The following is a 25,952-nucleotide window of genomic DNA, read 5'->3' on the forward strand; positions in this document are numbered from 1 at the left end:
TTGTGTGCAGTTTCCCCCTCCCCCCATTCTAAAAGGTTGAAATTCCTCTCCTAAGGCTTAGTTACTTAGGAGAGCTTTAAGCTAAAATTTATTGGTATTTTGGGCCCTGCCCCTTTTGCCTTTGGCCCCGCCTGCCACTGGAATGTGGCCCCCAAGAGCTTCTCTGAAATGGAATGTGACCCTCGAGCTGAAAGAGGTTCCACACCCCTGCTGTATAGTGTCAACTTAAGGTTCAACCGGGTAACCCAAATCACAACAGCATAATTCAAAGTGAAAATTACTCAATGTAGGTTATAAAAAATGCATTCACTAATCTCTATACAAATAACAGAATTAGCAGGACAGAACCAACTATTAGTGGTCTGGTGAGGAACATCTTATATCTTAAACCAGGCAAGTGTCTGTGTTAACAAATTAACAATTTGTAACTCTAGAAGACCTTGGCTAATGCATGTTACATTTATACCCTTTACTGTGTGCTAATTCAATGTGCAGATGAGCTCTTAGCTACATCTGAAGACCAACAAATCCAAGTACTTGAATTATTCTGTTCAGGAATTTTGTGACAGTGCTGAATCCTGTCACTGTGGGCTTCAAGAGACTCTTACAGCTCTTGCTTGTATCACATTTCAAACTGCTGCCCATAATTAGCAGTCTTCTTCACAATAGTGCATACCTTTTTGTTCTTAAAAGTTGCTGACTGTCCTTCTGGTATATGGGAGCTGTTGAAAGATCCCAGACATTGATGACTGCCATTGTGAGCTCTCAGAGACTCTTACAGCTCTGTCACAGTATTTGCTGGGGGTCATCAGTGCCTTAAAGTTGAAAGGAAGAGCGGTTAAGTCCCCAAACCTATCTGTTGTTTTCCACTCTTACCTAGATTGTTTTGAGAAGTTTGCTGAAGATGAAAGTAAGAGCTCCACATTTGCTGTGCCTGGAGAGACGGATGAACTTCAAGATGTCCGGGCACCTACCATAGCTCAACTTCTGCAGGAGAAGACGCTCTACTCTTTCTCAGAGTGGCCTAAGGTGGCTTGGTAGCTTAAGTATGCATGAATAAGGCCTTTAGGTCAATGCTCAGCAGAGACTGAGATCCACTTACCCTGTTACTTTTTTAAAAAGTAAAGTGGTAAGTGTCTGAATGCCTTTAAACATACAGTGTGAGAAGCAGAATATAGATATCTATTTCTAAGAGAAAGACATGCCTAGCAACATTTTATAAGCAGCTCTGGAGTGTTTCTCCAAGTTCAGCATTCCACTGTTACACGTTTTGCATTATATTCTCAAATTTTGTCAGACATGGGTGTTAATCTCCATAGCTATCCTGTGCCTTCAGTATGTCTTGTGAAAAACACTCTTGTATATGTGATTCCAGTGGGCTTTAGCTCTCTGTGTTAAATATTTCTAAAAGGCCAGGCATTTCCCCTCTGGAAAATGTGCTAATACTTTTAAAACTGCTGTTTAATGTCTTCTTTGAAGACAAAAATATGTTTTCATTTCTCTTCTTCATTGGCCTCCTGTGCTGAGCCTAGACTCAAACAGGATTTCAGCTGAACTGACCAGCACTCTAGCAGACCTAATGCCCATTGTTACCCTGCTGTACCTTCTTATTTGGGGAAAGGAACCTTGATCCTCTACTGTTGACTTCTTTCTGCATCCCAGGCTGCAGAACAGCACTGCAGTTAATATCACTTAATGTTGAAATACTGCTGCAGGGCGTTAAGCCTGCTAGAATACTATTGATGTTAAGGGCTACTCCTGGTGTGTTCATGTATATACTGCAGTTTAATAGGGCATTAACTGCATCAACTTTAGAATGGCGGCTTTGAGTGATGATGGGGAGAAAAGAACAATTTTGTGATGGAAGGATAAGCTGCATAGGTTTATTTTTAGGCTCCTTCCTTTGATTATCTGTATGTGTCCAGTCACACTTTCAAGGAAGTTTAAAAAAATACAGCAGAAATAGAGGAGGGATCTTATATTTGTATAAGAGCTCCAATTATTTTCTTGGTTAAGAACTGTAAAAGGAAACATTAATATGGTGTGAACCCTCTGCACATGGGTGACCAATTATCTGTACCTGACACACATAGGCCTGAAGCCATATAGTCATTCAGATTTGCAGACTAGTAAACAGAGTAGTAAACTCACAGCCTGGTCAAATTAGCAGCCTATATTTTGCCAAAAAAGGGAGTCCTGAAGCTAAACCAGTTCACTAGCTTTAGTTCTCCAAAGGATTATAGTGGGAGAGGCTGCCAACATATACAACCTGCTGAAGTATATCTGCTTCTTTGGCAGGATCGAGTGATCATTAACCGCATAGACAACATCTGTCACGCCATCTTAAAAGGCAAGTGGCCTTCTTCCTGCCAGCCATTTGAAGTACAAAGCATGATGCCCGCTCCTGCATTAGCCAGCAATACTGCTGGCAACAGGAACAGCTACACTGAGCCGGAAGCCTCCGAACCCAACTTCGTCAATGGAGTGATAGCTACACAGGTCGAAAAGGTGAGTTTGGGTAGATATTTTACCTTTTACTTTTCAAGCTCCTGCCCATCATGAGTAAACGTCTGAACAATGGTTCTTAAAATTATTGACTATCCTTCTGGAATATGCGGGCTGCGTGGAGGATCTGAGACAACTGAAGACTGTGGTTGTGGGCTGCCAGAGTAGAGTGGTAAAATTTCCAGAAATATTGAAGCTGGGTGGGGGGGACACAGGATGACAACAGTTTTTTCTGTCCCCCCATCCCCCAGAAAAAATGGAAATTTGGGAAAAGATTAAAAATATGCAGTACTTTTTTTTTAGCGTCCTTCACTTCGGTACTTTAGGAACATAAAATGCATTATCTATAACTTAGTTTGCTCATAAAATTACCATGTTTGGTATATCAAATGTCAACAAAAGGAAGCCCACAAGCAAAGAAGGCACCAAGTCCTTCTTCCTTCTCTTGTGAAAATGACACTGCCCCCTGGGGGCAGAAATGCATCTTGCTCTTGCATTTGCAGGTTGTACTGTACTGCTTGTCCTTAGTATATAGGAATTGCAATGATCTGATACTGTGCATAATCCAACACATCTGGAGAGTACCAGGATGGGGAAGGCTGCTGTACCTAGTCTTATGTAAAAGTCTTCCTATTACATAGTTTTTAGAAATCGTTTGTGGGGAGTAAAGACCAGGCAGCAGTATATGAACACCTTCTCTTTAACATTTTACTCATCATTCTAAAAGAAAATATGTAATCGTTTTTCAATTTTTTTGCTAAAAAAAAGTCTTTGGAAAAAACAGGAAAAACATCCCCCCACCTAATTTTCCACTATTTTCTAGGACTTCATATATCCCAGATACCTTTTCAGCCTGTCACATTATTTGTTGACTGTTCCAAAACAGACTGAAAAGGTGACTTGGAGCCTTAACTAATGGTAGTATTGGCTTTGGTTTGTCTGCCAATAGCAGTGCTAAGACCTTTGGGTAATTGGGTGGGAGTCACATTTTCACCAAAGGCCCTAGAGATGTGCAGATGTGAACACAGAGAGCTGATCCTCTTCCCTTTGGGGAGGATTTGTCTTAACCTTGTGTGAGACACCATTGCTCTGAGACAGGTTACTACTTTGTCCAAGACCAGCCCTCCTAAGTACCTTCAGTAGAGAAGTGGTAGTGATGCTGGGCCAGAGGCCAAAATTTCTAGCTCTTAGCTTCACAAAGGTACCCTTTTATAAATGGATGCTGGATTTAGAAGTCACTTCAGAATATTAGAGATCCTGTATAATCTCATTCATTACAAATGACTGAAGTGGAATATTCCACTTCAGAATATTAGAGATCCTGTATAATCTCATTCATTACAAATGACCATAACGTCTTTCTTCCTGGCCCTGCTTTTAAACACAGGAAGATTTTCTGGCTCCCACTTTTGTCAAAGATGAACACAAGCACCGGCAACCATATGAATTTGAGATGGAGAGAGATGCCAAGCAGCGGAACCTTGAACAGCTAGTTGCATCCCACCCCCACCCTTCGATTGTGTTGAATGGCTGGCGCGATACAGCAGTGGATCTCTCAAGAGTGCCTGATGGATCCCCAGCAAGCAGCTCTCCTTTCTCCCTGAGCACAAGTATACCTAAATTAGGGACAGTGAATGCCCTACAGGGCTCCCTTGGCATGGATTTGTCTGGTATCCTTCAGGCAGGGTTAATTCATCCTGTCACAGGACAGATTGTCAATGGGAGCCTACGAAGAGATGATGCTGCCATGAGGAGAAGACGGGGCAGGAGAAAAAATGTGGAAGGGATAGACGTCATATTTTTGAAGGATAGAAGCCTCCAGACAGGGCTGCCGGTGAGTAATAACCCCATCTTCACTTGTCCCTCTATGCTCCGGCCATTCTTTGGAGAATGATTGCCTAGTGCCATGTCATCAAAATTTATTGTGCATATTTATTTTGGATTTCTTATTACTCCATCTCAAATGGTTCAGGGTAGGTAATGACACTTGAAAACAAGAAAACAGGAAAAACAAATAAAACAAAATAACGAGCATCAATCTTCCAGCTTTCTTTGAAATATCTCTCTCTCACCTTTCCATCAAGCACAGGTCTGCAAGTTAGCTCATAACCAATAGTTAACAACAATCCGTTACAATGAAACACCAAAGCAAACAAAAAACCAAGAAGCAAATCCAACAGTGGATACACAAAAAACAGAACAAACAACTAGCAAGAATATGTAATGTGTCCCTAAGATTGGCTTCTATACCAAAGGAATGGAGAGTGGCCAATGTACTACCAATTTTTTAAAAAGGGGGGCACAGATGGGAGGCACATCTGGGAAATTACAAGCCAGTTAACTTAATTTCTGTTTGGGTACATTGGTGGAAAGTGTTATTAAAATAGATAAAATTATCACGCATGTAGAAGGGCAAGAATCAGTATGGCTCCTGCAAAAGTAAGTCCTGTCTCACTAACCTTTTAGAGTTCTTTAAGAGTTTCAGTAAACATGTGGATAGGAATGAGCCAGTAGACATAGTTTACCTTGGACTTCCAAAACGCTTTTAATAAAGCCCCTTCACCAAAGACTCCTGAGCAAATCTAACAGTCATGGGATAAGAGGAAAGGTTCTCTTATGGAAAGGTAACTGGTTAAAAGACAGCAGAAAGAAGAAATAAATGGTCAGTTCTCACAATGGAGAGATGTAAACAGCGGTGCCCGTGTCCACAAACCATCTGTACTGGGACCACTGCTTTTAACGTGTTCGTAGATGATCTGGCATTAGTGGTGAGTATTAAGATGGCCAAGTTTGCTGATGACACCAAATTATTTAGGGTGGTTAAAACAAAAAGGGAATTATGCAGAACTCCAAAAGGAGATTTCCAAACTTGGAGAATGAGCATCAAAGTCTGGGTGCCACCGCAGAAAAGCCATGTACTGGGGATAAGGTGGATAATCTTTCTATAGTTCTAGTTCATATTGGAGGCGCCCCAGAGCCAACTTATTTTTGCAGCCTTCTCCTTGAGGCTGAAACCCCTAAGGGCTTCATGCCTCTCCTCACTGGCGCAGGGTTTTCCTATTAAGCAGGGCTGTTATTTTTCAGGTTAGCAGGCATTGCTTTCTTCGTGTAACGAATCTATCATTTTCCTTTTGATATGGTAAGACATGAGACTGGGCACCTACATTTAGTAAAAACCAGTTGGTAACTATGTTGGCATTATTTGTATGTTGCTTCTAAACATTTTCTGTGATTATATTGTTTGAATCATTTTTGTATGTTTGTACTGAGTTTTATATTTGTGTATTTAGTGCTAAATAGTGTGACCAGCAATGTAGGAGACTGCTGCCTGGATGCAGTCTTAAACTCAAATATCCTGGCAAAACAAGTTGTTACGAGTAGCTGTCTGTACTGCCAACCCGCCTTGCCACCTTGAATAGCCTTTCACAATTCAAGGAGTGCTTCTTTTCTTTGGGCAGTTGTATACTATGGGTTCTCATTCGTTATCAGAAGAAAACATAGACACTGTTTTATTACATGAGTCATGGGAATTCAGAACATGCTAATCTTGAAGTGAGGACAAATTGTTTCCCTAGACTACTTTCCTTCTGACTAGCGTGTGATGGCTAGGGTCCATCTGAAGACCTTGTGACAGATCCATCTGAAGTCAGAGGAGGCCAACTGGTGGCCTGCTGGCCACATCCACCACTACCTCTCCCAATGTTGGATGCAGCTGGCCCAGCCAAGCTTATGGCCAGTTGCAGCTTCTGATGAGGTCAGTGCCCTCCCAACACTAAGCAAGAGGATGCCCCAGATGCTACTGTGTTATTACAAATGCTTCTGGAGTGTCCTCTCATTTTGGACAGGGCACCCCAAGTGGTACTTGGAGGATGGCTCCAAAATATGCTTCTTCTGATCCGCAGATGTTCTGCATGAAGTGACAGGATGCCCCACAGGTCTCTGCAATGATGCAAAATGTTCAGGGGCATTTTTTTCCACTTCATATGGGCTGCCCACTTCTGACTCACGAAGCGTCCTGAAAGAAGTAATAATATGCCAGCTTCTTCACTTCTTGTGGGCTAGATTCTTTCTGATAGGGGCATCATGGCAGGAGAAGGGGGTCTGGCCCCTGAGCAACTTCATCAGGGAGGTTGAAGAAGATTGTTGCTGTTGAGGCATTCAGTCATGTCCGACTCTTCGTGACCCCATGGACCATAGCACGCCAGGCCTTCCTGTCCTCCGCTCTCTCCTGGAGTGTGCTCAAGTCCATATTCATTGCATCAGTGATGCTATCTAGCCATCTCATCCTCTGCCGTCCCTTTCTCCTTTTGCCTTCAGTCTTTCCCAGCATCAGGGTCTTTTCCAGAGAGTTTTCTCTTCGCATTAGGTGGCCAAAATATTTGAGCTTCAGCTTCAATATCTGTCCTTCCAATGAGCACTCAGGGTTGATTTCCTTTAGGAGTGACTGATTTGATCTCCTTGCAGTCCAGGGGACTCATAAGAGTCTTCTCCAGCACCACAGTTCGAAAACATCAATTCTTCTGCGCTCAGCCTTCCTTATAGTCCAGCTCTCACAGCCATACGTTACTACTGGGAAAACCATAGCTTTGATTATGCGGACCTTTGTCGGCAAGGTGATGTCTCTGCTTCTTACTATGCTGTCTAGGTTTGCCGTAGCTTTCTTCCCAAGGAGCAAGCATCTTTTAATTTCATGGCTACAGTCACCGTCTGCGGTGATCTTGGAGCCCAAGAAAATAAAATCTGTCACTGCTTCCACTTCTTCCCCTTCCATATGCCAGGAAGTGATTACTGTCCCCGTAATTAATTCGCCTGGGTTTTGCCATGATCATTGCCATAGCTGGATAGAAGGTACTGTGTTTCTTCTGCATGAACATTTGGAGAATGCAATAGTCCTTCTATATCTTGGCTGTTGTCAGGAGCTGCCCCTTTTCAGCATGCAACTCCTTTGCTGAGGGAACTGCACTGTCTCCCTATTCGCTACCAGGCCAGGTTTAAGGTTTTGGTTCTAGTGTACAAAGCCCTAAACAGCTTGGGACCAGAATACCTGAGAGAGCTTCTCCCTTACTGACCTGCCCAGTCACTGAGGGCATCGGAGGGCATCCTCCTGGTGGTTCCACATGGACCTATGGCCCGATTGGAGTCCACCAGGAAAAGAGCCTTCCATGTGGCAGCCCCCCTTTTTTTTAATTCCCAGCCCCTGGAGGTCAGGCAGGTGCCAACACTGTGTTGCTTCTGGTGCCTCCTGAAAACAGTTCTGTTCCAGGAAGAATTCCTTAAATGACCAGCCATGGTTTTTATTGTCGTTTTGTTTTTAATGATGTTAATATGGTGTTTTAGTCTTTTATCTTCTTTACTACTGTGCTTCTTGTGTTCACCACTCTGGAATCTGTTTGGATGGGGAGCGGTATACAAATGTTGTAAATAAAATAAATCAAATCAAATCTCAAGAGCAGCCTGTTTCTTCTCTCTTACCATCGTATTATTCAGGAAGATCAAACCCAGACTGTACCAAGTAATCCTAATCCTGATGGGCCAGCCGTTACTACCTCAAGTCAACAGATACCACCAGCTACTAATGTCCAGGCAGAGAAGATTGTTCCAAACAAGAGTCTTCTGGACTGGTTGAGACAGCAGTCTGATTACACTCTTGAAATCCCTGGTTTTGGCACAGTAAGTGAAAGTCTCATATTCCAATCCTGTGCATGTTTACTTGCAAGTAACTCCCACTTATATTTTTGCAATTGTTCCTTTTAGAATTTTTCAGAAAAGCCTAAACAAAGGAGGCAGCGCTGTAAGGATCCAAGCAAATTGGACATAAACTCTCTCACAGGAGAGGAGCGAGTCCCTGTGGTGCATAAGGGTACAGGACGGAGGGTAAGCAGAAACATTTACTATATTTGTCATTGGAGGGAGCAATCCTGTGGCCTCTTATCAGAGGCTGGACAGCCATAGGATATCTGGGTTTCCGGGAACCGACCTCGAAGCTCGCGCTCCAAGATCAATTCCTGGAAAACCGATCTTCCCCCCCTTCCGTGCTGCCTCGCAGGCAGCGACGAACAGCCCTGTGCGCTGTGCTGGCAAGAGCAGCACGGAGCAGCCAAAACAGGGCATTCCAGGGGGTGTTCTGGGGCAGGGAAGGTGGAAATGCTGGTACAACACATCCTATCTGCATCCAGCAGCCTCCTCCCCTGCTCCGCCTTCCCGCGGCTAGACAGCCAAAATCTGCTGGTTGTTGTTGTTCAGTCGTTTAGTCGTGTCCGACTCTTCATGACCCCATGGACCATAGCATGCCAGGCCTTCCTGTCCTCCGCTCTCTCCCGGAGTGCGCTTAAGTTCATATTCATTGCATCGGTGATGCTACCTAGCCATCTCATCCTCTGCTGTCCCCTTCTCCTTTTGCCTTCAATCCTTCCCAGCATCAGGGTCTTTTCCAGGGAGTTTTCTCTTCGCATTAGGTGGCCAAAATATTTGAGCTTCAGCTTCAAGATCTGTCCTTCCAATGAGCAGTCAGGGTTGATTTCCTTTAGGATTGACTGATTTGACCTCGTTGCGGTCCAGGGGACTCATAAGAGTCTTCTCCAGCACCACAGCTCGAAAGCATCAATTCTTCAGCACTCAGCCTTCCTTATAGTCCAGCTCTCACAGCCATACGTTACTACTGGGAAAACCATAGCTTTAATTATGCGGACCTTTGTCGGCAAGGTGATGTCTCTGCTTCTTACTATGCTGTCTAGGTTTGCCATAGCTTTTCTGCCAAGGAGCAAGCGTCTTTTAATTTCATGGCTACAGTCACCGTCTGCGGTGCTCTTGGAGCCCAAGAAAATAAAATCTGTCACTGCTTCCATTTCTTCCCCTTCTATATGCCAGGAACAGATGGGGCCACATGCCATGATCTTAGTTTTGTTAATGTTGAGTTTCAAACCAGCTTTTGCACTCTCCTCTTTCACCCTCAACAAGAGGCTCTTTAGATCCTCTTCACTTTCTGCCATTAGGGTGGTATCATCTGCATATCTGAGGTTGTTGATAATTCTCCCAGCAATCTTAATTCCGACCTGTGATTCATCCAACCCGGCGTTTCTCATGACGTACTCTGCATATAAGTTAAATAAGCAGGGCGACAATATGCAGCCTTGTCGTACTCCTTTCCCAATTTGGAACCAATAAGTTGTTCCATGTCCGGTTCTTACTGTTGCTTCTTGACCCTCATACAGGTTTCTCAGGAGACAGGCAAGGTGGTCTGATACTCCCATCTCTTGAAGAATTTGCCACAGTTAGTTGTGATCCACACAATCAAAGGCTTTAGCGTAGTCAATGAAGCAGAAATAGACATTTTTCTGGAATTCTCTTGCTTTCTCCATGATGCAGCGAATGTTGGTGATTTGATCTCTAGTTCCTCTGCCTCTTCGAAACCCAGCTTGTACTTCCGGTAGTTCTCGGTTCACATACTGCTGAAGCCTAGCTTGTAGGATTTTGAGCATCACCTTGGTGGCATGTGAAATGAGCGCAATTGTACGGTAGTTTGAACACTCTTTGGTATTGCCCTTCTTTGGAATTGGAATGTAAACTGACCTTTTCCAGTCTTGTGGCCACTGCTGAGTGTTCCAAATGTGTTGGCATATTGAGTGTAGCACTTCAACAGCATCATCTTTTAGGATTTTAAATAGCTCAGCTGGAATACTGCCATCTCCGCTAGCTTTGTTGTTAGTAATGCTTCCTAAGGCCCACTTGACTTCACTCTCGAGGATGTCCGGCTCAAGTTCAGTGACTGCACTATCATGGCTATCAGGGACATTCAGATCTTTCCTGTATAGTTCTTCTGTGTATTCTTTCCACCTCTTCTTAATCTCATCTGCTTCTGTTAGGTCCCTGCCTTCTTTGTCCTTTATCATGCCCATCTTTGCACAAAACGTTCCCTTGAGATCTCCGATTTTCTTGAAAAGATCTCTAGTCTTTCCCATTCTATTGTTTTCCTCAATTTCTTTGCATTGTTCATTTAAGAAGGCCCTCTTGTCTCTCCTTGCTATTCTCTGGAACTCTGCATTCAGTTGGACATATCTTCCCCTTTCTCCCTTGCTTTTCACTTCCCTTCTTTCCTCAGCTACTTGTAAGCCTCATCAGACAGCCACTTGGCTTTCTTGCATTTCTTCTTGTTACAGACTTCCGTCTGTAGTTCCTCAGGCACTCTGTCTATCAGGTCTAATCCCTGAAATCTATTCCTCGCTTCCACTGTATATTCATAAGGGATATGATTGAGGTCATACCTGAATGGTTTAGTGGTTTTCCCTACGTTCTTCAGTTTAAGCCAAATTTTTGCGATAAGAAGCTCATGATCTGAGCCACAGTCAGCTCCAGGTCTTGTTTTTACTGACTGTATAGAGCTTCTCCATCTTTGGCTGCAAAGGACATAATCAATCTGGTTTTAGTATTGACCAGCTGGTGATGTCCATGTGTAGAGTCGCCTCTTGTGCTGCTGGAAAAGAGCGTTTGCTATGATCAGCGTGTTCTCTTGGCAAAACTCTATTAGCCTTTGTCCTGCTTCATTTTGTACACCAAGGCCATGCTTGCCTGTTATCCCGGTGATTTCTTGACTTCCTACTTTAGCATTCCAATCCCCTATGATGAAAAGGACATCTTTTTTTGGTGTTAGTTCTAGAAGGTGTTGTAGGTCTTCACAGAACCGATCAAGCTCAGCTTCTTTGGCCTCAGTGGTTGGGGCAGAGACTTGAATTACTGTGATGTTGAATGGTTTGCCTTGGATTCATACTAAGATCATTCTATCATTTTTGAGATTGTACCCCAGTACTGCTTTTCCCACCCTTTTATTGACTATGAGTGCTACTCCATTTCTTCTAGGGATTCTTGCCCACAGTAGTAGATATGATGGTCACCTGAATTAAATTCTCCCATGCTTGTCCATTTTAGTTCACTGATTCCCAAGATGTCGATGTTCAATCTTGCCATCTCATATTTGACCACCTCCAGCTTACCTTGATTCATTGATCTGACATTCCAGGTTCCTAAACAATATTGTTCTTTACAGCATCGGATTTTCTTTTCACCACCAGACACATCCACAGCTGAGTGTCCTTCCGGCTTTGGCCCAGCTGCTTCACTCTTTCTGGCGCTACTTGGAAATCCCCTCTGCTCTTCCCCAGTAGTATATTGGACACTTTCCGACCTGAGGGGCTTATCTTCCAGCGTCATATCTTTTAGCCTTGTGATACGTTCCTTGGGGTTTTCTTGGCAGGAATACTGGAGTGGGTTGCCATTTCCTTCTCCAGTGGACCACATTTTGTCAGAACTCTCCGCCATGACCTGTCCATCTTGGGTGGCCCTGCACGGCATAGCTTATGGCTTCACTGAGTTACACAAGCCCCTTTGCCACAACAAGGCCGCAAATGTGGGGCAGGAGAAGCTTGGAGGGAACGGTCCCCTCTGTGCGTCTCCTGCCCTGCATTGGCTTGATGTTCGCCTCCGAGTTTGGAGCTGGCCACCTATCCCCATAGGATTGCGCCCTAAGTGAGTTGGCATGGTGCAAGTTCTAAAAACAAACAAATAACTACATTCAGATCTCACAAATGTGACTTCTGTCTGCACAGCCCATTTTTTGCTTGGTGAAGGAAATGTAATTTCTCCCAGGTTTGTCCTTCCTTGCCTCTTTAAGTTCCTGTGCTACTCTTTATATGTGTTAATTGCACATGTGCAAAGAGGCATATCCTGAGGAAAGCATCCAGGGGAACTACAGATGTCCAGTATCCTGATTTTCTGTCTTTATCTAAGAAAATGCTTCTTCTCTGTCACGTTATTGTATCAGCATAGGAAGAGGAGTATTTGATTTACTTCTATATATTCTCTTCTTCTAGCTGGACAGAGGCAAACAAGATTCTTGTAAGCTAATTGGAGTAAAGACAATCCCTTCAAGAAGATCTCCAGAAAGTCCAGAATGGTTTTAGACCTTGCCCCTTTCCATGCAGCAGTGGTTAAGATTGCTATTTTTCAATCAGCCCCATGTATCTTTAAGGTTTCCAAGGGAAGGCGAAACAGTGTTGTCTGCTGCACACCAAGCCCTTTTTTTCTAAAACTATTGACTGTTTCCTTCTTGCCTTAGAAGTCTTAAAGGACCCCCAACTTCCTGGGCTGCTTAAACTATTTCTCCTATCGCTTCTTGTTACACAACCTAACATGCTTTTTCCTCAAAAGTGTCGGCTATTGGTGCCACTTTTTTCTCCCTCTACTGCAGGGGTGGGCAACTTGTGGCCCTCCAGATGTTTCGGCCTACATCTGTCATCATCTCTCACCATTGGCTAGGGCCAAATCCTCTGGAGGGCTGCAAGTTGCCCACCCCTGCTCTACTGGCTAAGCCATGCAGTTGTGCTACAAGAGAGAAATTTAAGCAGTCCAAGAAGTTTTAGGGCAACCAGTGTCACCATGTAGGTTTTGTATTCTGGCTGGGAGAATAGATGGTATTCACTGCGTAACGTGTTAGTCTTGAGAGCTTATTTTGTGGCCATGTGCCATTGAGAAATACTTCTAAGCACACATTATATTAAACTTTTCAAAGTTTTATTTTTAATACAAAAGACTGGAAACTTAGCATTTGTTTTTTTAAGTAAATAAATTAGCAGGTGATAAGCAAGCAGGAAACTCAGCTCCGCCTAATCTTTTGTTTTCTCTTTAGAAGTTTAATCATATATTGCTTATGTAACATTATTTAGTATTTTCTGCATTAGAGGTAATCCTTTTACTGTGTTTTATAGTTAGGGGGAGCTATGGCACCAGCACTAAAGGAACTGCAAAGGTGGCTTGATGCAAACATGGAGTATGCTGTTGCAGCAGACTGGTCTGACATTGTTAAGCTTTCAGTAAGTTAACGATTTTGAAGAAACCTCTATCATGTCATTTTTCTTTTTCCCCTGTCCCTTTCATATAACTTTTTCAATGGGTTTTCCTGAAAAGGTTGCAAAACATCTAGAACACACAACTAAAGGCGCAATCCTATGCAGATAGGTGGCTGCCTCCGAACTCGGAGGCGACCGCCTATCCAGTGCAGGGCAGGAGAAGTACGGAGGGGATCGTTCCCTCCATGTTCCTCCTACCCTGCATTTTCGACTAGACAGCCACTTTCGGGTGCTCTTGCAAGTGTGGAGCATGGGCCTTCTCTGCGCTGCCCATAAGGCAGCGCGGAAGGAGGGGAAGGTTGGTTCTCCAGGAACCGACCTCGGTGTGCGGGTTCCGAGGTCGGTTCCCAGAAAACAAGATATCCAATGGCCGTCTAGCTGCTGACTAGCAGTCATAGGATTGTTCCCTAAAGGTCTCTTTTTTTTGTATGGCTGGGAGATAGTTAAGCATGAGAGCACACTGTATGTAAACTGCTCAACATAGCTACAAGGTGCATTTTTGCACTGAAATCTCTGACCATCAAGCCAAGGATCATTCAAAATGTATCCTGATGCATTTTTCCTCACTAATCTCTGAATTTCAGTTGGGATAAGGAGTCCTCTAATTCATGCATTTCATTCTTTCCAAATCACTCGCGTTTGCATCCTGGGTCTGCTATCAGTGTACTTAGATTTTCAATTTGTGGCAGTGGCCTAAAGCACTTTTCCACTAACTTTATCTGGTGAGGGCTGCAATTCTTTGTGATTAGGATTTCAGCTTATACCCACTTATTTGGAATCAATCCCCACTGAACCCAATGGGACTTCCGTCTGAGTAGATATTTATAGAATTGTACTGTTAAGGGGACCAGGCAAATTTTAATGTGGATTGTTAATTTTACCTACCAAGTTCACAAACAGGTTTTTACACAAAATTCTGTTTTGTGTTTGTGGTATTGATAGGACCTTCCTCATTCCTTTTAATTTTCAGTAACACAGAATGGTACTTGAAAGTTTATCCATCAGGGGGCACAACTGAAAGCACGTGTGACTGAGCTCTCTAGAACTGTAATAACTTTTTTGGCATTTTTGTTTTGCTCCTTTCATTTTTCAGGGCTTTTTACCTGAAAGCAAGTTCAATCGTATTCTGACTGAGCCTGTACTCCGAGATGCTGGGCCTCGACGGAGAGGAAGGAGGCCGAGAAGTGAACTGTTTAAAACTCCTGGCATAGTAGCAGATGCTTCTTCTGGAATGGGACCATTATTCATGAATGGACTTATTGCTGGAATGGATTTAGTAGGACTTCAGAGTATGAGAAACATGCAAGGCATTCCTTTAACTGGGCTGGTTGGGTTTCCTGCTGGATTTGCAGCAATACCTGCTGGTGAGGATGTCAAAAGCACTCTGAGTATGTTGCCAATGATGTTGCCAGGCATGGCTGCTGTACCACAAATGTTTGGTGTTGGAGGACTTCTCAATCCATCAATGACAACTACTTGTACGTCAACTGCTCCAACTTCATTAGCAAGCACAACTAAAAGTGGTACGTCGCATGCAGAAAAGGATACTGAAAACCAGAGTGGCCAAGGTGCAAAAACAGAAACACTTTCTGAAGACAAGTCAGATCCTAGTTCATTTTCTGATCAGTCAGAACCTGCAATAACTACCAGTAGTCCTGTAGCTTTTAACCCATTTCTTATTCCAGGAATGTCATCTGGACTGATCTATCCCTCAATGTTTCTTTCTCCTGGTATTGGCATGGCATTGCCAGGCCTTCAGCAAACTAGACACTCAGAGGCAACAAATCTAGAAAGCCAGAAACGGAAGAGAAAGAAAACTAAAGGGGAATTAGCAAATCCAGAATCAGAAACTCTCTCGCTGTCTGACAAGGAACATGCAGCAAATAATCAAAACTGTACAGAACAAACACCATCTGTGTCAGCAGAGAATGAACATGATGTACCAGCAGAGGAGGAGGAAGAGGAGTTAAAAGAAATTACAGATATCAATTAGAACTTTTGTTTCTTTCTGGAAAAAAAATAATATTGTGGCTTGTAAGTTTCTCATCCCATAAATATTCGTTACTGCCCTCTGTCCCTTCCTTCACCTTCATAAAAACCTGTGTTTCTATAAGTAATATTATCTACCTAATTCTTGGTAAGAAAACTATGGTGACATGTTAATAGTTGCAGGGTCATGCCATAGAGATAAGCAGTGTTTTATAATTAGTATGGGAGGCACAGCATTCGTGTTCAGCCATCCACCTGTTTATCCCTCCCTTCTCCCAAACAGTAGTAAATAAGAACTTGGTCACCCCCAAAACTGCTTGCGTCTTTGAGGAAAAAAATCTAAGAAAAAGGAAGTGCTTATCTTATGATGGAAACACAGAAAAAGGTAGATGTTTTTACAATGACACTGAAATTTAAAAAAAATCTTGTATTTTGGGGTAAAAAGCACAGTTATAGTAAGTGCTAATGTGTATTTTTTGATTTAAAGTATTTCCCTATTTTATCATGGTTACTAGAATAGCAGTATAGACAGAAGTATATAACTAATGATTGAAAATGCATATATTCATTTCTTTCTTTTTTTAAAAAAAAGGCATTAATAGTAGATAAATAATTTCCTCCTGTTCACACTACAAAGTTTTGGAAACAAACTGCTGTAAGTGGAAAGATTACCTGAACTTTTTATATTTCTAAAACCAAATCTTGTTTTATGTTTAAGGTGCATTTCACTTGTCCTTTCTTTGATTCTTAGGCCATTTCCAGCTGCTGCTGAGAAATTGATGCACATCTTGCGTGGGTTTTTTGGTGGTGCTGTGGCAGGGGGAGGGGCTTAATAACTACCAGGTATTTTTTTCATCTTGCTATATTAATTTCTCACAAAGGCCCTTGATAAGTCGTCCGTCCCCCCGCCCCCGGAAGAGCAAACCACTGATTTTAATTTTCTTATGTGGGAACTGGATCTGACTTATCAATTCTTCTCCTTCCCTGAGTAATGATGTTTATTTTTGAAAACAGAATTTCTTAAAAGCTGTAGGATGGGCTTTTTCACTTAGATGGTCTTTGGCAAGGACTCTTGACCATTTCAAAGCTTGAGTTTATCATCCGTTTCTAGTATTAGACTGTGAAAACATTTTTGCTCTTTCTTTCCATTCCTCTTGATCCCCCTTGCATTGTTGAATAGTATTTCCTAACATCTCTGCACATTCATTTTGTGTAAGTATTTAAAATGAAACTCTTTAAAAACAGGTTTCCAAAGCTCCGCGTGTTGAAACGCCCTCCACAAGCAACTGTTATATTGTTCTCTTTATTCCCACTCCTATGTCACTTTTCTTTCACTTGGGCTTGTTCTAATTTACAGCTCATGGTTCGAGACTTGAAAAAAAAAAACACTTTGTGGTGCGATGTTTAAATGGCAGACCTCTAGAGGAGCTTGGGAGTGTATGCTAGTATTCAGTTTCACATTTGGTTTGTCACAATTTACTGTATTTTTTACTTATATTTTTTTCTGTTACAGTTTTGCTAATTTATCAGATGGTCCAAATGTTTTGACATAACTATTTCAGTTTGCATTATTTATTTATGATGCTTTTTCATTGTCTTTTATACATTTGGGATTATAAAGTATGTACATGTTAAAATTAGCATCTCAAAGAAGTCTGTTACCCATGAACTAAAATTAAGTCTGTACGTTGCAGTGAATTTATTCTCCATTTACTGGGTTGGAATCAATTTCAACCATTAGTGTTGCAAAAAAGAAAAAAAGGAGTGTCACAGGCCCTTTTTAATACCACCCTGTAGCACAGATGCTGTATCACTATTGACAGATTTCTTAGAAATGCTGCTATCTCTGTTTAACTAACATTTTGTTCAGTTTTGCCTCCAGTGGAAGCAGAGAGGGTTTTTTTTCAGCTGTTAAATCCAAAATCAATATAATTTATTTATGTAAAAAAAAATCACTTGATATATTTTTGAACCTTTTAAGTACTAACTTTTTATTTAGTAGAAAAACATGTACTTGCCCTAAATCCTTAAAATACAAATGATATAAAACTTCAAATATCTTGAAAGCCTTACTGTGAATGGATGCAGATGTCTCTCTAGAGTCTATTTGTACAAGGATTATTTGCCAGGGTTACACTCGTAAGGAATAGGGTTGAGACTGAACTTTGTTTTGTTTGCCAGCATGTTCTATATACCTTGTTCTTTCTTATTTACGGTGTGTGTCTGAGTGTGTAGGCTTCTTTCTGACTTTTAATGTATGACCATTTTGCAGTGATGGAGCTGTTATGGCTTCTTTACAGTGAAAGGCATAAAATGGCTACTTTTTTTTTTTAACCATAACCATCTTCAAGAGCAAATGCAGATTTCCCACTTACTTCATGAACACTCACACAAACATAGATGCTTCATCAAATGTGCTATTAAAATAAACTGTCTGTGCTTGTAAAAATGGATAAGTAGATTTAAAAGTCAGATTTTTAATTTTTTAATTTAGTGCCTATATTATGCGTTTTTAAAAAGCCTTGGCAGAGCCTTGCAAATGATGTATATACTTTTTTCTAGCAAATCTCTTTCTGATTGTGTTGCTTGACTTGGAACTAAACATGATTTGCCTTTTTCTCAGCATGAGCACTCTTTTGGCCTATAGCTTATCTTTCTTTCATATTACTCCCCATATGATCCAAGATGCCCCTGCTGTATAAGCTATGCATCACTTTAGGAGTGGGTAGGAGATTTTATTAATTACAGGATATTAATAGGATATTTACATACAATACTAAACTACAGTACAATTTTGAGCCATTCCTTACATCAGTATCAAACAGTGCTTTCATGTGTTGTATAGCATTCCAGTATGATAAAGGAGCCCAAGCTACAGAACTAGAGATGTCCCCAGCTCAAGAGTCAGCAGACCCTGCAAAGAGGTTCAACATTAAGATAATCATCTAGTAATTCATACATATACCACATTTACTTAAAAAATAAAATATATAGTAGTTTCACCTGTTGAGATCCTGAGAATTTCCATTCAAAAATTGTGTCGTGGTGAAGGCTGCCAAGAAATTCTGTCAGCGTTAAGCTTCTGATAAGATAATGGGCCTGTTCAGATATCATGCTACGCCACGATGGTTAGCGTTTTTGAGCCAGAGGACTGTGGATTCCTGCAGGAGGGAGAGTGGTTAGAGAATGTTAGTCTAACCACGTTGTGGAACACGGTTACCTGCACGTGTGGCAGTAGCGCTCAGACAGGTTACCGGTAACCACCATGCACCCCTGGTTAGCCTAACCACCATTCTCCCCAATGTGCATCTGAACAGGGCCACTGAGATCATCACTGTGCTCTTTGGAGTATTTTCTACTGACCACAAATGCTTGTATTTCTTAAATCTTTGTACTTCAGGGCAGGGATGTGGATTTTCTGGAAAATTTTGAATTGGAAAATTTTCTGATGCAAATTATGCTATTTGCATAGTTTCATTTGCATTTGAAATTTTCAATCAAATCTGAAATCAGAGAGTGATCTAATTCAGCATGTTTGTTTTCCTTATATTTAGTACCCCATGCTAATTTTTGTCCCAATACACCCCAAGTATTTGACCTGAAATATCTGAGGTAAAATTTAAATCACACTGAATGTGATTTAAATGTTATTTTGTGTAGAAAATTCTTAGAATACTTGTAAAAATTTAAAGACAATAGCATGTACTTTACTTACATTGATTACATTTAAGAAAAAAAAACAAAGATACTGAAAATTGTTGACACACTAATTAATTTTAGCAACCCAAAGAGCTGTACATAGTATGCTGACAGCCACTCATCTTTTTCAAAAGTGTTCAATTCTCTTTCACTAATGTGGTTTTGCCATCGCTACTTTCATTTCATACAGTGACACAGATGTATTCTTACATACTTGCTAGGGATAATCACTTGAAAACCATTAATTATGACTTTGAAATGGACAAGCTTTGCTAATATTGAATTACAATTGGCATCAATTCATTGTTACTAATAAACTTATGAAATGGAAAATTTTCCACAGAAAAATCAAGCACTGGGAAATTTTCCATCCTACTTCATTGCTTCAGGGTGAGAAAACCTGCAGGCTGTTCAGATAATCACAGCATACAACAGACTTATCAGGATAGGAGGGACCAAGTTCTAAATACTGGATCCAAATATTGGATCTAGGACAGTCTCAATATCCAAAGAAATTAATGTTTTGTTATGCCGAGTATTCTGCTTAAGCAGAGGTCTTTGAGGAGCTTCCATTTCATCACAGAGATCTTTATACACTGATCTTTATACACAGCATGGCTGGCTGGGGAATGTGGGGAGTTGTAGGACTTGTTTCTGTCTAAACATGCGTAGGATTGCACCCTGAAAGCGCAATTCATAACAATTGCCACTGTTACATGCAAACCAGGTCATTGTCCTCCCATCATCTCAACAGAATGGCAATTTATCAGAGTTCAGACAAGCATTTACTTCTCATCTCAGTAAAAGAGTTCTTTTGGGGATGTAAAAATTAGTGCTATTCCTGAGAGGGGGTTCCAGATCATGAACCCAGCCCTTTATCCCTACTCCAGTATAGCCCTCCACCATGGTACCAGAGTTATAGAACTTTCTGGTTAACTGTTGACCTATATACCACATCTCCCAAGAAAGTATATTTAGAGAAGAGCACACAAGACCAAACAGCTACTTCGCAAATGACAGGAGCTCCCTGTCCAAGCAGCTAACGATTCATTTAGGACATAGGTAGACTACTTGTAACCCTTGAAATGTTTTGGCCTACAATTCCCATCATCCCTCACCATTGAATATGCTGGCTAGATCTGATAGGTGTTGTAAGCCAAAGCATCTGGAGGGCCATAAATTGCCCACCCCTGATTTAGGAAGAGTGATATTGAATTTTAAATGTGAACATAAGATCCATGATGGATCAGACCAAGGGTCCATCTAGTCCATTGTTCTGTTCATACAATGGCCAACCAGCTGCCCACAGGAAACTCACAAGCAGGACACAAGTGCAACAGCACCTTCATGCCCATGTTTCCCAGCAACTGGTGTACATAGGCATACTGTCTCTGATACTGGAGATAGCATATAGCCATTGGTACTAGTAGCCATTGATAGCTTTATCCTCCATGAATTTGTCCAATCCCCTTTTAAAGCCACCCAAAGTGGTGGCCATCACTACATCTTGTGGAAGTGAATTCCATAGTTTTAACTATGTGCTGTGTGAAGCACTTCCTTTTATCTGTCCTGAATCTCTCACCAATCAGCTTCATAGGATGACCCCAGGTTCTAGTATTATGAGAGTGGGAGAAATGTCTCCCTATCAAATTTCTCCACACCATGTCTAGTTTTGTACACCTCTATCATGTCTCCCCTTACTCACTGTTTTTCCAGGCTAAACAATCCTAGCTTTTGTAACCTTTCCTCTTAGGGGAGTTGCTCCAGCCCTTCAATCATTTTAGTGAGCAATCCTATGGGGGGAGATGGCCACCTCCGAACTCGGAGGTGGCCGCCTATCCACTGCAGGGCAGGAGGAGTGGTGAGGAACACATCTCCTCTGCACTCTAGCTGCCCTGCAGTCATGGCTAGACTGCTGATTTCAGCAGTCTAGCCACATGGCCTTGGAGCATGGGGTGGGGAGTTTGGACGACACATAGGAAGTGTTGTACTAGCACTTCCGACCTCCCTGTCCCGTCTCGCCCCATGGAACATCTTCTTTCCTCCTCTCTGTACTGCTCTTACGAGCACGGGGCCAATCAGTGCTGCCTACAAGGTGGTGGGGAAGGGATGGAGGGCGGTTCTCCAGGAACCGACTAATCCGATGGCCATCTAGCCACTGTCTAGTGGCCATAGGATTGCGCCCTAAGTTGCCCAACTTAAAATAAAAGAAACAAAAGCTACCACTGTTAGAAAGAGAAGCTGTTTTAAATGTTGTGTTCCTTTCAGAATATTATTTAATTTTTTATTTCCTTTTTTCTGTATATTTTTCAACAAAGTATACCTGCAACTCTCAGCCTGAGATAAAAATTTGTCTTTATTAAGTACAATTAACCCCCAACAACTGATTAAGAAAAGCTTTAGATGGTTAATTTAGAGGGCAATTCTGTGGCCACTAGATAGCGGCTAGATGGCCATAGGATTGGTCGGTTCCCGGAGAGAACTGCCCGCCCCCGCCGCCTCATAGGCAGTGCTGATCAGCCCCGCGCTCATAAGAGCAGCACAGAAGGGGGGGAAAGGAGGCATTCCCAGGCTGGGGCGGGAAGTTCATAAGTGCCGGTACGACACTTTCTATGTGTCATCTGGCCTCCCCGTCCCGCACTCCAATGTCCTGCAGCTAGACAGCTGAAATCGGCCATCTAGCCACAAATTCACTAGATAGGCAGTCACCTCCGAGTTCGGAGGGGGCCGACTATCCCCATAGGATTGCTCTCTCCCCAGTTTAAATTCATGCTTTCAGCTGTAGTTATTTCAACTGCCTGACTAGGATAACCCTAAAAAGTGTTTGCCCCAGGACCTGGACTGACAGTATTCTAAGACAAGAGGCTTTAGTCAGCATGGTAGTGAGTTCTGTGGGCAGTTCCAAGGCCAATCATAACATGGCTCACACATCCCTGGTATGTTACATCACTTTCTAGTGAAGTAGCACATTCTTCCTACTAGCTTCTGGAGTGTTGTGCAACACATCTTTACTGGTAGAGGAATATATTTCAAAAGCAAGTATCTCTTATTTGCATGGATACAGAGGTGTGTTTTTTTCATAGGGGTAAGATTGAAAAGTTTGGCAGATATTAGGGGCACCTCATATTAGCAGGCCTAATGCAAAAAATAATCCAGAGGAACATGAAGCAGCTGTGCTGAAGCTAAGCAGGTGTAGCCCTTTATCTAGCTTAGATGGGTGGCTATCTTAGGGCACAATCCTGTGGCCACTACACAGCCGCTAGACAGCCATAGGATTGTTCAGTTTTCGGGAACTGACCTCTGCGCCCGTGCTCTCCAACCCCTCCTCCACCACCTCATAGGTAGCACAGATCGTTCCCGGGCTCCGTGCTTGGAAAAGCAGCGCAGAGCAGGGCAAAAAGGGGTATTCCCAGGGTGGGAAGTGCGGAAGTGCTGGTACGACACTTCCTATGCGTCGTCCGGCCTCTCCCCCCACCCTGAAGTCCCGTGAATGCAGGGTGGCCAGAGCATGGAGCAGAAGATCTCCTCTGCATTCCACCTGCCCTGCATTGGATAGGCGGTGGCCTCCGAGTTCGGAGGCAGCCACCTAGCCCCATAGGATTGCTCCCTTAGATATGTAGGAGTGGGGGTATGTGTAATAAAAAGCAGCTATACCTACTGCTTCTTGTTAGGGCTTATGTGGAAGGTGAACACATACACATTCCAACCTGGAAGCCTAATCGAGGTACGTAAGAACTGCTTGAGGTCAAAACAAGAGAGTCTTGTGGCACCTTAAAGTGTTTTGGCATAAGTTTTCATAGACCAGAGCCCACCTTGTCAGATGCCTGAAGTGAACACCTAAGTGAATAATTTTATATACCTTGAATACAGGGAGAAGAATAAAAATATTTTCCCAAGGGCAAAAAAGTCCAAAAAGTCCAAAAGAGCAATGCAAGAGATAGTAGTGAGGCTATGGGTATATGTACATATGCAGATATTGCATTTTAAAATAACTATATTAATAGAAAAATTGTTTAAAAAACAAAAACAAAGTGAGGCCCAAAGAACAAGAGACGGGGCTATAACCAGTGTAGGGTAAGTGGCTGTGCTGCTTCACCGACAGCATGTGGTTTAACCCATCTACAACTTCGGAAAGAAAAGAAAAAAAGTCAGGATGCAATCCTGTGTAGGTTTAGACAGAAAAAAAGTCCTAAAACTCCAGCATTCCCCAGCCAGCCGGCTGGGGAACGCTGGAGTTTTAGGACTTTTTTTCTGTCTAAACCTGCATAGAATTGCACTTCAAGGCTTTTAAATTTCTGGCATTTCTATTTAAAGAAAAGGCTTGTGAACAGAAACATTCTACTATTAATTGTATACATTTTTGATGCTAACTATTCATAGACACTAAAATACATGTTTGTATTATGTGTATCATAGTAAAAAACACACATGTAATAAGACATTAAAATACACGTATTTTCGTTACAAAATTGTAGTATTTCCTGTTCGTATGAGGAAATCACCGATTTTTCCTTCCTTTGAAGCCTCAACTGGAAACGTGACAGCTATTTCTGCAGGGGAAGGCTGGTTACACTACTGTCACTTGAACTGCTGACCGCAGGGTGGGGGCGGGGATATGTTTTCCTTTTGTGCTGTATGTGTGAATATATATACATATGCACATTACACAAGTAATGTGTGCACGTGCACACAACACACACACACACGCCCTTCCCTGCCTCCCTCTACCCACCCATTTAGGTGGCCACGCACGACGTGAGGTCTGGCGCATAGAAGCATGACCCACAATATATTTGTTAGCCTTTTAAGGTGCCACAATCTCTTCGTTGTTTTTGATTCAACAGACCACACAGCCACTGCTCTGGAGTTCGTTTGGGGTTAGTACTTTCTGAGGGGGAAGGCGCGTCTTATCCACAGGCTCCTGGGCAGAGCGGTGGCTTTGAAAATAAGTTGCTGGGGCGCGCAATCCTATGCATAGTTAGACAGAAAAAAGTCCTACAACGCCCAGCATGCCCCAGCCAGCATGGTTGGCTGGGGAATGCTGGGAGTTGTAGGATTTTTTCTGTCTAAACACGCATCGCATTGTGCCCTAAAACGAATTAAGCCCCTTTCCCACACACCATCCATCCCACGCGCGGATAGCATTATTCTATTTCAGTTTGCAAAAGGGGACCGGGCAGAGTTATAAATCACAGCGGGGAGAGGAAGAGGAAGGCTACCTTTCAGACCGCCGCCGCCCCCCCCCCCCCCCAATATATTTTAGTAGATCTACAGCCATTTCAGTAAACCGGGCATCCCTTCCCTCAGAGCGGAGGGAGAAGGCGGGGCGGAAGGTGTCGTCTCCCTGCCCACTGATGACGGGCAGTTTTGGCGCGCTCGGCGCAAAGGGTTTTGGGAAGAGCCGGGCTGGTTGCGAGGGAGGGGTCGCGGCGGGGGGCCCACCGTCATGTCGGGGGAAGACGGCGACCCTCCTGGCGAGCCTGGAGACGCTCAGGGCCCTGTCCGGGACACCGTCGACCACCTCTGTCAGGAGCTCAACTTGGACGCCGGCAGCGCCGCCGAGGCCCTTCGGGAGTTCACTGCGCTCCGAGGCACCTACAGCTTGGAGGTGGGAGGCCGCCTCTCTCAAGGGCCGGGGGCCGGTACACCGCTGGCGAACTCTTGAGCTGCCCTCCTGTGGCCGGCCAGCCGCCTGGGCGGGTGGGGCGCGATGTTACGCGTGGGGCTTCGCTCCCTCAGGAATGGCCGCATCCGATCAAGGGGTGGAGCGGTCGGGCCTAGCGCCGTCAGGTGAAAGTGTGGTGGAGATCGCGCCTGAGCTGGGTCATTAGGCTCTTCTATAACGTTTTCAGTAGATCCAGGACTGGCTCCAGATGGGGGGCCGGCGGACTGCCCTGGCTGTCCCTCGGTTACAGCCGCCCCCCCTCGTGCGCGGCCGTACCCAGCCGAGCTGAAACAAAGCAGCTCCACCCGTCCTCTGCGCCCAGCATCGAAGCCAACTAGGCTGCAAGAGGAGGGGAGCCACCTCCTTCACGGCTTGCATAAAATGCAGCGCGCTTCTGAAGGAGGGCCAGGGCTCCCTGTTTATCCTCTGCCGGCTCCCAGCAGACTAGTAAAGCTATTTGCAGGCTAGTAACTTTCATGGGCTTATTTGGAAGGCTGGCACATTACCATCTGCTGCCGCCAGATACGAGTGAGTGTGAGGGGGAGAAAGTGTGACACCTTATTGTGCACTACCTAACAGGTAGATATGTTAGAAAAATCCACAACAGATTCAAATGACTCCAGATTTCTACGAATCTGACCTGCGGATTCCGCAGCAGACTGGCATCTTCCGAGTTGTGCTGATTCTGCAGACTTGTGGACTGATTTTTTTTTTTTTTACTTTCCAGAAATGTACACAAATTTAGTCATACAAAAATACAAAAGTTACTGGAAAACAAGGAACAAGATTTTATACATTTCTGATCTCTGCTGTGTAGCATTGTTTTTTTGTATGCTCTGTTCATTGACCATACACGAAGAAAAATATGGGAAAAGTTATGTAAACTGTGGCTGGCTTTTTTGTGGACTTTTCTGAAGGTGGAAAAAAAATCCAGTTCAGTCACATGAGCGGACAACAGAATGAAAGATGTCTGACAATTTGCAAAACACAGACGGAACAGATTAAACAAAATCTGTACATCCCTACTAACAGGTTTATTCAACAGCAGCGGTGGCCCTGCGATGGACAGAGAGCTGCCCAGCTCCCAGAGAGCTGCCCAGCTCCCAGCCTAGTGCTGCACCACTGTCAGCTAAAGCACAAGTGAGCACATGAGGATAAGGGATAGGCACTGACCTTCCCTTACATTCATGAGGGCT

At 43.3% G+C, this 25,952-nt stretch overlaps 2 protein-coding genes across 7 annotated transcripts in view; both read left to right on the forward strand.

Annotated features, from left to right (window-relative positions):
- The window catches only part of CHD6 (chromodomain helicase DNA binding protein 6), a 160,345-nt gene extending 143,557 nt beyond the window's left edge, over positions 1–16,788 (forward strand). For all 5 annotated transcript variants that reach the window (XM_084853779.1, XM_084853781.1, XM_084853783.1 and 2 more), the window contains 7 exons: positions 881–1,029; positions 2,299–2,508; positions 3,893–4,339; positions 7,993–8,175; positions 8,260–8,379; positions 13,263–13,367; positions 14,497–16,788. In XM_084853779.1, the coding sequence (XP_084709905.1) occupies positions 881–1,029; positions 2,299–2,508; positions 3,893–4,339; positions 7,993–8,175; positions 8,260–8,379; positions 13,263–13,367; positions 14,497–15,396 (2,114 nt within the window). In that variant the 3' untranslated portion in view covers positions 15,397–16,788. The remainder of the gene's footprint in view (positions 1–880; positions 1,030–2,298; positions 2,509–3,892; positions 4,340–7,992; positions 8,176–8,259; positions 8,380–13,262; positions 13,368–14,496) is intronic.
- A 7,589-nt stretch (positions 16,789–24,377) lies between these two features.
- Positions 24,378–25,952, forward strand: part of RBL1 (RB transcriptional corepressor like 1) — a 44,849-nt gene continuing 43,274 nt past the window's right edge. The window contains exon 1 of one of the 2 annotated variants that reach the window (XM_084853786.1): positions 24,378–24,699. In XM_084853786.1, the coding sequence (XP_084709912.1) occupies positions 24,538–24,699 (162 nt within the window). In that variant the 5' untranslated portion in view covers positions 24,378–24,537. The remainder of the gene's footprint in view (positions 24,700–25,952) is intronic. The other variant, XM_084853785.1, reaches the window with a different exon arrangement.

The sequence above is a fragment of the Heloderma suspectum genome, chromosome 4, assembly GCF_057233095.1.
Source record: "Heloderma suspectum isolate Gila_16-S chromosome 4, 16-S_ref, whole genome shotgun sequence".
Classification (NCBI taxonomy): Eukaryota; Metazoa; Chordata; class Lepidosauria; order Squamata; family Helodermatidae; genus Heloderma; species Heloderma suspectum.